Genomic DNA, 12,338 nt, shown 5'->3' with positions numbered 1-12,338 from the left:
ACAATTTAATTATACTTTTGATATCATCACAGCTCCCTTTGCCCTCTTCCCCCCCACTATTTTGAGACTTACTTTGTCTAGAAACAGCGCAAAATTTGATACTTAACAAGCAACTAGCAACACCCCCCTAGCACTGGACAGAGATCACAGCACTGTTACTACTTCATTCCAATTCATTCACAGAGAGAGGGGCCTCAAGCAGAGCAAAGCAATGAAAGATTTTGCTGGGCAGACCTCAAGAAGATAGTATAAGCCAAATAATAAGGAATATAGTTCTTGCTACAAGTAATGCAACTATATTAATTGTTTCACCCCCCCCCAGAGACATTCCCACAAATCAGAGACACTGTTGCCACAGACTGGCACATACTGGAAATACTCACAGGAAATACAGTTGCAACTGTATAATGCAGTGTAAATACAGAAATTATTAATATCTAGCATAGTCACAATCCACCAAAATCAGGTTTACATGGATTTTATAAATGAGAGAAAGGTCTAGATTTAGGTAATACGACAATACAGAAAGGAAATCATTTTACAAAGAATGCAGAGTTTGTCACCTTAATAACTAGATTAATACATTTGTAATAACTAAATCAGCCTTTTAAAAACAAACCAAGACATCTTGATTTGAATCCAAACAAACACCAGAATCTCATGCACTGACATGTCTCTTTGGCAGTGTATCAGAAATAGAACAGGCTACTTTAGCTCACATCGCGTTACATACACCTCTCACCTCAGTACACCATGTACACTGTGTCATGAAAGAGACATCAAATTTTACAGTGCCTAAATATAAGAAGTTATCAATGCAAAACTGCAAAGTCAAAGAGAAAACTCCCTGAAGGAGCACTTAGACACTCATACCTATTTGGGTTATGGATGTTAAAATTATCCCCCTTTAATTATCCAATAAAAAGCAGCAGCACTGCAAAAGAAAAATAAGCACAGAAATTTTCATCTTACAGTGTATTTATAGCAATGAAATACAGACAAAAGGAGCCAAGATGTGGAAACAGAAATACCTGTTCAGAATATACAGATTTTAAAGCAAAGTGCAAGTAAACAAGCTTTCCAAATCTGTCAAGCTAGAAAATGCTGTATTAAGCACACACAATTCCCTTTGCAAAGCTCACTGGAGTGACCACATACGCAGAGAACAGACAGAAAGCTTCTCATTTCAGAAGACCGTACGTCAAACTTGGAGCTGGCTGTTAAACTGTCATACCCAAGGCAGGTGAAAAAGCACCCACATGGCTCAGGCAAGCCGCGCAAGCATCGCAAACCTAAACCCAGTACGTCGCACTGCAGCATACCCTACACGCTACTGCTTTGGGTCAGCCTACACCGTGAGCTTACCTTTACTCGCAGGTGTGAGGATGTTTGTTTCTTAACAAAGATTGTGGAAGAAAACCACTTAAACGTTGTCTCTAACCACTAGGTGTCAGCAGAAGAAAGTGCACAGCCAACGCCTGATGCAGAAAATTGGAGTCTCATTTCCCCCTCAGTTACCAAAATACACACAACTATTAAGTACTACAGACCACCTTTACAAACACATAGTAATTATACAGCTATTTCTGTTGAAGATGACTTACTTCTGTGAATTCAGTATTTAGAAGATAAAAACATTCCCTCTGCAAACAGCAAAAAAATGAAGAATTTTAAGAAGTCATTAAAGTGAAGAAAATGCTCACATTGGTGTCACTGTTAGAAATTCCAGTAATATTCATAAAGATGAAGTAAACACACTGCTTCTAATGTGTTTTACTGTACTTAATAGCAACAGAGGTTTGTGGAGACTGTACCTCACATGGAACAGATATTCTTCCATACTTAAAATCTGGCTTAACGCAACTACAGAAAAACACATATACACAGTAGAAACAAGTGAATCAGTTATTTTGTTACATAAATTTTATGACTGGGCTTGCAGACTGTATACCTAGATATGTTTTTTCATGCAAAAGTTCTAGTTACTGAAGGCCTCTAAGTTTACAGCAATAGTAACTCATTCATTGTCAGTGTACTGCTTTGTACATAAGTTACATAACCTTGTATCTTCAGAGTAAAAGCTTCTGAATAGACTAAGAGCTCTTACTATGCTTAATTATAATGTGAATTTAAAGTCTGATGTGTGACACATTCTGGGCCTAAACAGAATACTGAAAAATAGCTTCACACCATTTACCCCGAAAAGTCAACTCATACCAGATGAGATGGCCTATGAAATTAAACTGTCTTATGAGACAAAAACTATGAGAGGAGGAAAAGCTGCTGCTTCTTCGATAATTATCAATGATTTTAAATGAACAGATTTCTTGAGTTATGGAACATCAAGTGCAAAGCACCATATCACGTTCAGTATTGCTTATGTTCCATATTTACGACCTGTGAAGGTGATAAGAGAAAAATAACACAATGGAGGTATGTGAAAATATGTTCTTTTCCTATAAGCTATTTCTTCCATTTGCTTTTCCATTTGTCTCAGACACACTGAAATAATTTTATTTGTAACTGTTACACCAGTAACAGTTTCAAAATAATGTTTTTCCAAACAGACATTAAACTTTTAAAGAAAATTATGAGTCACTGCCATATCCACTTTGTGGATTCTGATTAATCAATGAAGAGCAATCAAAGAGTTGCTGCATACACTTTAATATTCTTCCACTATTCAACAGGAAACTCCTGTCTGCCATTCCATAGGTACATGAGAAGGGGTGCATCACGACCACTTTGAACCCCTGTTAGTATATGATCCACAAACTCAGCAAACTGAGCTCATCAGCTGACAGGAAATAACAATGAACATAATCACTGTGAAAAGATGGAATTACGTGAGAGTACAGAAGACTATTTCAGGTGCAGCATTTAAAGTACAGCACAACAGAGAAACGCAGGGCTTTAAATTGCAAGATGCCTTACTAATTGCCAGTTATGATGCTTTGTTATTAAATTACAATTAAATTACATTTTCCTTTGTGAACTTAGGAAGTACATGTTTTAATTGTTTTACTCATTACACACTATAGTTTGGAGTTTTGCAGCATCTTCTTAAGATCAGGTTTTCCAACGGTTTTGAACTAATTTTTAAGTGCAATGCTCCTAACAGTAACAAGAGTCTCTCAGTAATTGCATTTACTGTTGTCATATTCTAAAACAGAAGTGAAGTATAAAGCAATTATATGACCCGTCCAATACCTCACAGGATGTCTGTGGCAAAACTGGAAACAGAATGCAGGTCATTTGACTCTGACATGTTCAGCACATAAAACACAAATTTTATCTATCTAAATCTTAATACTGAAATGTATAACCAGGAATTAAATTTTTGATTTATAATAGGACTTGGGAAAGAAAGCCCTGAAAATTTCTACTTCCTGATTATTAAAATTGGATTTTATGTCATATTTGTGCAATAACATTTACAAGTTTTCTTTGATGGAATGATAAGCATATCAAACCATTTCTTCTACTTCCACAGGCTAGCTGTCCCTCGAAGTTGCACTTTCTAGGGATGTGCCATTGTCAACTGATTCCGAATGTTCATCTTTAACATTCAGCCTTCAAAATACCAGATGGCATTTCCAGAAAAGCAATTTAAATTTTTTTTTCCTTCATAAATCCCTTAACTAGTTAAACTCACACACACATCCAGGCAAATACACCAATATTCCCAGAGTTGCCTGGCAACTACTGGGAGGAGCACTGGAGAACAAGGAAGCCTGCATGGATGAAGGGAAGTCAGTGTCTCCCCAACATGGATGAAAGAGGCTTGCTGCCAGAGTGCCTTGCTGGTTTCATTTTTGTTATTTATATGGACAATTTATTAAATACCTCCCACTATTTCATCTTAGATGCTTCAAAAGCCCAATACTTACACCCAGACATACATACACAAGTCAATGTAATTTATTTTTTCAACACATGACACATGGATTCCCCTAGTAAGATGTGGAAGGACTCATGCTGACACCAAGAGTCATTTTTGAAGACTGAATATGAATTGTTGAAATGATACTTATTTGATGGTGATAATTGGACTGTTTACAATCCAAACTGAGCTATTTTTCCCTTCTGGCTTAAAAAATAACAAGACAAACTATGGTATTGAAGAGACTTTAGTTACTAAAACATCCTCAACCTCAAGAAACACTATGCCTATAGTCCAGCCTCTGGTCTTGTCCTTTAACATCATGATTAAAATTAGATTTATTACTTGTCTGCATGCCAGATGTCTTCATTAATCTTCACAGAACAGGAGAATGCAATATACAACACCTTTACTCAACTAGTAAGCCTTCATTCTCACTCCACTCATTTAGCTTCCCCACTTACACTCAGAACTCATCTTAGCATCTCTCAGGGGTATTCAAGCTCTCCACTGATACCACCAAATTTCTGTTCTGCCTCCAAGTGGTTGCAGATGACAGAATAAGGTATTAAGACAGAAGAATGTTTTGTCCTCTACAGAGATCTTCTTGTTAAGCAGCCATAGATCTAAACAACAGTAGTTCAAATGAGCCCATGAACACCACACTGAAATTTATCACTGTATTTGACGTGCACATGTGTTAGTGTCCCCTGCTTCAGAAACAGGGAACATAGAATATTTTGAAAATATTCTGTGGATCACTCTGCAGTTAATACTTTTTATCCCCCATATGTCTGGGACATATCTCATGAATTACAAATGTTCCTCATATTACTTACCCTGTCTCTGTCTATCACCAAAATGTACACACTTTAAAAGGAACCCCCAAGTACACAGTAGTAAAACCAAAGTGTCACAAACCATGTGGAAACACATTAATTTGGCTGCACTGATTTGTATTGAAGTCCATGAAGCTACTTGCAGTAAGCCAGGAAATATGCCTCACTAGAAGTAATAAAACTCAAGATCAAGTACAGAAAAATCCTTCCCCCACTCGGATGGCACTTAATCATTGCTAAATAGAGATCAACTCTGAACCAGAAGCAAGAGACTGAATTTCCTTAATAGAACATTTATCGTCAATTGTTACAACTCCAGACATTCTTCACATTTCTGTAAAAGCACAATTTCTTTAACTAATTATGTTCTTAAACTCCATGATTCCATTAATTTGCATGTTTCACAGTTAAGCCTATATTGTGTAAAAAGTGTATCTTTTACTACCTTTAAAAATAATACAATGAATACCCAGGTTTTGCAATGAGATAAAATGGTCAACTCTGCATTAGCCTCCTATGATCATTATTTTATACTTTTTTATCATCTTTTTTCTTCTAACTTAACTGTCTTCAAAAACAAGCAACACCCATACCTTTCCGTAAGAAGTTTTCTCCCTCTGATTATCATGCTTGTTGCGCTTCTTTCTTTTTTGGAGACTGGAACACTGTTTTCAGTACTAATCACCCAAAGAGTCACAATGCTGACCTTCGCAGAAGTACATTATACCATACTTTGAATTCCTGACAACTTTTTTCCCCAACACAGCTGCAGATTTACATCTCATGCCTACTAATTTCCTACTTACAGGTTCAATTTTCAGGGCGTTTCTGTAGCTTCCAAAGAAAGATGCTTGTGCTTTTAGAAACGCTCTTGCGACACCATCTCCAGTGGTGGTAGAAACTTTCTTCAGTCTGCTCTTCAGTGCAGAAACCTGAAATCACACAACAGGTCCAGATCACTCTCATATCACAAACAAAGCTTAACACATTGGGGGGGGGGGGGGGGGGGGGGCACAGCTAAATGAAAAATTTGCTAACCACAGCAGCAGCTATGACAAAAAGTGACATCGTGAATTCAGAGTTGAAGTTTTCAGTTTTAAAAGCATTACTTTTCAAGCTGTTTTGCTTCTCCAAGATACGACTGGATTCTATTCAGAAACCAAGAGGAAAATAAAAACTTCATTTCAACCTTCCCTCCTACTTAAAATCCGCCGTTAACATGCTGTTGAGTACTCTTTTAACGGTAGTCCATGAAGTTCTGTGTCATTCTTGATTAGAATCCATGAAAGAATTTCAGCTAAATTAATTCAAACATCAGACTAACAGAGAAACTGTCCTGCATAATCAGGCCATCCATCACCACACCAAGGCTAAGAACAAATTCTGTAGGTCTGAAAAATTTGTTTACCACAAATACAAGGTTTTTTTTTCTTTTAAGGCTATATTCACTTGTATTTCACCGACTTAACAACAAAATGAGAGTTTTATTTATGCATATGGTGGGTTCCCTTGGCTGCCTCCCAGACACCCACCCGGCCGCTCTCTCACTCCCCCTCCTCAGCAGGACTCGGGGAGGAAACATAAAGAAAAAGCTCGTGGGCCGAGATAAAGACAGGGAGATCACTTACCAATTAGAATCATGGGTAAACCAGACTCAACTTAGGAAAATTAATTTAATTTATTGCCACTTAAAATAGAGTTAGATGGTGAGAAGCAAAGACAGAAACTAAAACACCTTCCTCCCCCCCGACCTGTTTCCCAGCTCAACTCTCACCTCCATTCCCGAGTCCCCAACCTCCTCCCTGCGCGGCGCAGGCCGAGGGCGGTGGGCTCGTGCTCAGCCCGGACGGTTCCTCTCTGCTGCTCCTTCCACCTCACACCTTTACTCTCCTCACTCTGCCTCGTGGCCTTTTGCCCTCTCTCACATGGGCCCTGAGAGCCCTGCGGCCGCCTGGCCGGCGGGCTGGGGCTCAGCCCCGCCTGCTGAGGAGCCGGCTGGACCCGGCTGGGGCCTGCCCCGGCCTCCCTGCGCTGAGGGCCTGCAGCCTTCCTGCCAGCACCTCGCCGCGGACACCCAATGCAATCCACAAAACAAAACCTGCAGGTTTTTTTTTAAAAAAAGTCTCAAATTAACAACAACATTCTGTCTGCTGGAGTTTTTTTCTCCTTCCTGTTTCTCAAGAGATCTAAACCACCTGTGTGCAGGACGGCTCTTCTCTTAACCCTCATTGCCCTTTCCCTTCCACTGTGGAGGTGTTTAATTACCTCAGGATTCACAGAGCTGCACTTCAGGCAAACGCAGCCCTAACGGTCTCATTACCATTTACAGAGACACTTACAGAGCACAACTTAGCAAATATCAACTAAACGCATTTTTACGCAGGCAGAGTTAAAACTACCATGATCCAGGTTACCTGAATATTCTTTGTTTTCTCTGTACACCAAGGGCTAAAGTTTTAGAGGATTATCCATTACTGTTCTCTGTGCTTCAGAATTTCTCATATATACAAGAAGGTTGTGACTTAGTTTGATGTCTCTCTTCTAGTGCTCAGAGCTCAGTAACTACTGAAGTAAGGTTGTGTATCTATACATTATTGTTAGTGACAGCGTTTTTCTTTCTCAAACACAAGCTGGGAAAGCAGATAAAAAAAAACAACTTTCAAAGATTAACATCAAGCTTGCTGTGCCTTGTGCTGCAGCGGTTACAGGTTACGTTAAGCCATTAACAAATAGTTATGTCAGCAGCAATTTTTTGGTGTTGCAGACAGAACAAGGACAAGCTAAGTTTTTGAGACAAATCTCACACCAACACACAGGAATACAAAAACAACAGCCTGGTCACTGATTCTTAAAAGAAATTCAGCTAGCACTTTTAGAGGATGAGGTCACGTCACATGCAAAACCCAAATTTGATGAGACACCTTAAGCAGAAGATAGGAAGGAGCCACAATTTCAGAAGGAAATCAGAAAGACAGGAAATCCCTAGTCATCTTGATTTACCAAAGAATATCAACGACTCCATAAAGATCCATATTATGAATTTTACAGGAATAATTCTATCAACAATTAGCAAAACTTCCTTTTTCAAATTCTATTCTGAAAAACTCCATTGAGGTAGCTCTATATACTACACGCTGTGCAAGAAACGTAGGAATATTATTTACAGAGCAAGCAGATTCTGTTGCAGTGAACATAACTAACTGTTTTATGAGGGTATGAATAATACCTCATAAAACACAAGCTGATGGTTCAATTGTTCAGATTAACTTTCAAGACCTTCCCCATATCCTCCAGTTTACAACAAAAGCTTATTCTGGCCTCATCCGTATCTCCAAAATCCTACTAGATGAGTTGAGTTTCTTCTGCCTCGGGGTTTTGCTACCAGCCTGCCTTAGTAGCAAATGTCAGGCTGATTTTACTGAACAACTGTTCTTGAGTGCTTTAGCTTTATCCCTCCGGTAAGTACATCTGGCACTTCCTCCTTCAGTACTCTTAGATTCGGGGAAGGCAGGAAAGTGACTTCTCATCTTGCTATCTAGGTGTTTAATACAAAATCCACACTGTGCACTACTTTTTTATCTTTTCAGATATGATGTTATATTTGCATTTGTGTTTACCAAAACAGTTGCAAAGACATTTCCTTTTAAATTTTCTGCAGATGCTGTTGTAGAAGGTATTTCATAACAGTTACTTAATATAACAGAACGAATCAAGAGTGTGTCCAGCATTGTTTATAAATCTGAACGCTGTGGCTTATGCCAATGATCCATGCATTAATGAGTCCATAAGCACATATTAACATAATACATGATAATAGATTTAATCTATCATGCCCATATAATAAGTCACTTCTTTTTTCTGAGATGATGTCTCTCACGGAGCTCTGTTATTCTCAAAATGTAAAAGCTTCATCAGATTTTCAATCCCAAACAGCACATCCCTCCACATTTGAAGGGGTCTGATGTCACAGGGATGAAATATGCGTTTATTTCCTATATTAATTTATGTAAACCATTTAAAGGTCGTTCTGAAAAGTACAATAAAATGTCCATCTCTCTGTGTAACTTCCAAATCCATCTCAAACATTTTTATTAGTGTTTTTCTTTAAACATTCATGTGAAGATAAATAACTTGCCATCTATATAGAAGGAAACGGCTCTATGCTTTGTTTTACAACAAACAAAATGTTCAATTCCTAGTCATAGCCCTTCTGTGTTTCAGCTTCCCTGTTTGGTATAGAAGCAGAACATGGATAGGTATTTTGCCAGTTCCTTAAGATGTCACATCATTTGCTCTCTTCTAAGACTAAATTGAACACTGTAGGATGTCCATTTTCTATATGTGCACTTCTACTCTTTCAATCGGGCTTATTGAAATAAGCATGTCATGTTTTTTTAAAAAAGAAAATGTTAACAACAGCATATTTAAAAAGAGACTAACAAGTAAGAAAAAAATATTCATGTTTACTCTGGAATAAATTAGTATGTAAGGCAAAGTAGATTACACAAACATAATTATGATTGTTTCCTGCCTAAAGAGGCAGTAATACTTTAAAAATAATAAGACTGTGACCACTCAATATGAAGATTATTGCTAGCCAAATAGACACATATACATGCAGTCTACCCTGAGAGTGTTTTTAGAGAAGATTTTTATACTTCTGGCAGTTCAGGTTTAAAGGTCAGATTTAAACTATCACCATGTTTCAAAATGCAATCTGTGCAATGCAGCATAATGAAATGGTTCAGTAAAGGTGCTAGTGGAAATTCTTTTAATTAGGTCCAAGGCTTTTCAGTTGTCAACATGAATAAAGCAAGAAACATTCTATTGCAAACACAGTGTAAGAAATAAAAATGGATTCACCTTTAAGAAAATGGTTCTGCTACACAGTTGCAGTTTAGTACTTCTTGCTGTCCTGAAAGCAGTTAATTTCCCACTAAGTGAAAAACAGTAACGTACGCTTCCTACTTGTGGTAACTTGTTAATGAATGGACAACAGTAGCATACACAACTAAAATACTGAAAGCCTAAGATATTCATAGGCTAGTGCAAATTTACAATACTCTCACAGCCATCAGATATGCAAGATCTCTTTGGCGCAGTACACTGCATTGCATCAGGGCTTCATTTAATAAAAACTACAAGTTGACAGAGCGAGCTTATGCTTTATTCCTTGTAATATGAAGCTCTGACTACAACTATGACTAGAAGATGACACTTATTTGGAAATACATGAAAAATCCATAAGGGTTGCATAAAAAAAAATTACTACCCCCTCTTTGCTATTCCTTGCAACACAGACGGTGGTGTAGGAGACTTGTCAGCAGCAGATGCACTTATTGTAATCACAGTCCTTAATAAATCTCTTTTTTTAATATTGACTATTTTAAAAGGAAAGTTACTTCCCAGGGAGTTCTCATGCTGCCAGATTTTCAGCAACATCAGAAGCAGAAGGAGGGACAATTTTTCACATTTCAAATAGTTAATCAGTAACGCAATAGTGCACACCTTGAGTTTCAGGGACCTGACCTGAACAGTTCAGGAAGTCTGACTGCTAGCAGGTACTGCTGAGGAAAACCAGGGCAAAGAAATTACTTAATCTGATTCTGCTGGAACTGTCTCAGTGCTATCCACCTCCTTTGACAGAAATGTTAACTGGAAAACATTTCACGGTAGCCTATGTTTTCTGGATCCTAGGAGTAAAAGATTAAAGAATAATTCATTCTAGATTCTCAAGAATCAACAGTTTAAGTAGCAACATCACTGTCATGAATCTCAAGCACAATTCACTACCTGAAGCTCTAAAATAGTCCTAGGAGCTCATTTACTTGATTAAAAAAGCTGTTCAAGGAGAAGGAGAAAACAGCTTAAAAAGTTTTCCCTGGATTAATTACCTGATGGAAAATGTATCAGAATGAAAATGCATCAGAAGATGGTTTTTCTCACTGTTGAACAAAGACTTAATTTAGTGAAGTAAATTTTGTGTCTACTCAGCAGCGTGTGAATTGTTCACTGTTCACATTAGGTAGCAAAACTGGCAGAATAGTTTGACGTAACAGCCGTTTATGATCATGAAACTGTTGAAGACACTTTTAGTTTCTCATATCATAAATGCATCTATTTAGACTGAGACCAGTGGGGAGACATACTCCCAGAATCTCCCCATCCTCCCATGGAAGCAAAAGAAAGAAAAAAAAAAAAAAAGAAAGAAAAAGAAAAAGAAAAAAGTATAATGGATTGGCTTTAGAGTCTCCCTGCTGAGATGAACAACTTGATCCACTTACAGTTCCAAACACATGATGCATGAAAGAACTGACAGAAATTCAATTCTTGCAAAGAAGAGCAGCTGCTCTCTAGTGGTCAAAGCCAAATATTAAGCAGTCTGAAGGAAAGGAAAAGACCTAGAGGAAAATACTTCATTATCTAGGTAACTAAAATAATGAAACAAAGCTAAATAAGACATAAACACTGATCCCAAACATTAATTACACAACGCAACACGATTCAAGTTAAGGCTTTGTTGCGACAAATATTAATCCCAGCTGTATTTATATAGCAGTTGTGAAAAAAAATACACCATGTACACTATTTGTGAGCCATGCCAGTTAATTGAATTTGCTGGCAGCACTTCCTCTGCTATGCTCCAAACATCCTCCAAGATAAAATGTAGCTTTTAAATAGACCTGTGGAAAACTGAATCAAGAAATCTGAACTAATAAAACACAACTCTCTACTGTTATAAAAGTGAAGTAAAAGTAAATAATGAAAGGAAGGAAGTCTCTTAAAATTTATTACATTCCAAAGCTTGAAGTTCTGTGTTTATTGGTAAAGTCTCTTCTGATGTTCTACAGTGCGCCTACAACAGCTCCTTTAATGAAGTCTCATAAAATCTAATATAATACTTGATTGTTGACAAATCATATACATGTTTGAGGCCCCACACTCCCTGTATCCAGACATTTCTTACATAACTCCATGACATTTACAAGTCTGTCATTCCCGGGTTGGGATAACGGCAGGAGCGATGACCAGCTGGCAGATCTGGATGCTGGGAGCCAAATCAAAATGAGAAACTATATAAAGCCAGAAAATTCATGGAAGTAACTTTTATGGACTAAATGCCTGGCTGAAGCCAAAATGTTCACATTCAAGATGGACCTTTCATCCGGAGCTCACTGTTTTCGAAGAAAGGATCACACCACAGATCATAGAGAAATGACGGGATGTCACAGGAGGCGGCACTGGGTACTCACCATTACTTGAGCTTTTCCTCAAACAGAACAGCTTTATATTGAGCTCCCTGCATATCAATTTTATTTCTCAGCTACACATAAAAAGGTATAGATCTAACTGTCAGCACAATATTTTGAACTAGTAAAAGAAATCCAGATTTTTCGCTGTCGTTTTTTTCCTTAACAGTCACCCTCTGACTTAAAAATAGCTTTTTACACTCTTACTCACTTTACTGCTCTTCCCTCTCAGCTTCTTTAGTGAAGACGATTACAGCAGCAAGTACCAAGCTGGATGTATTTTTGTCCCATTGAAGGGGAAGATCAAGTATTTATACAATGATTCTACCAAGTTATTAAAAAATAAATAAATTACCAATAAAAAGA

General features: G+C 37.7%; 1 protein-coding gene across 5 annotated transcripts in view; it reads right to left on the bottom strand.

Moving 5' to 3' along the window:
- DENND1A (DENN domain containing 1A) overlaps positions 1-12,338 on the bottom strand; it is a 215,703-nt gene that overhangs the window by 74,390 nt on the left and 128,975 nt on the right. For all 5 annotated transcript variants that reach the window (XM_042786413.1, XM_032982592.2, XM_042786414.1 and 2 more), the window contains exon 13: positions 5,529-5,654. In XM_042786413.1, the coding sequence (XP_042642347.1) occupies positions 5,529-5,654 (126 nt within the window). The remainder of the gene's footprint in view (positions 1-5,528; positions 5,655-12,338) is intronic.

Source organism: Tyto alba, unplaced genomic scaffold, assembly GCF_018691265.1.
Source record: "Tyto alba isolate M040663 unplaced genomic scaffold, T.alba_DEE_v4.0 Super-Scaffold_11, whole genome shotgun sequence".
NCBI classification, from domain to species: domain Eukaryota; kingdom Metazoa; phylum Chordata; class Aves; order Strigiformes; family Tytonidae; genus Tyto; species Tyto alba.
The sequence above is the reverse complement of the archived record's forward strand: the minus strand, read 5'-3'. Positions and strand labels throughout refer to the sequence as shown.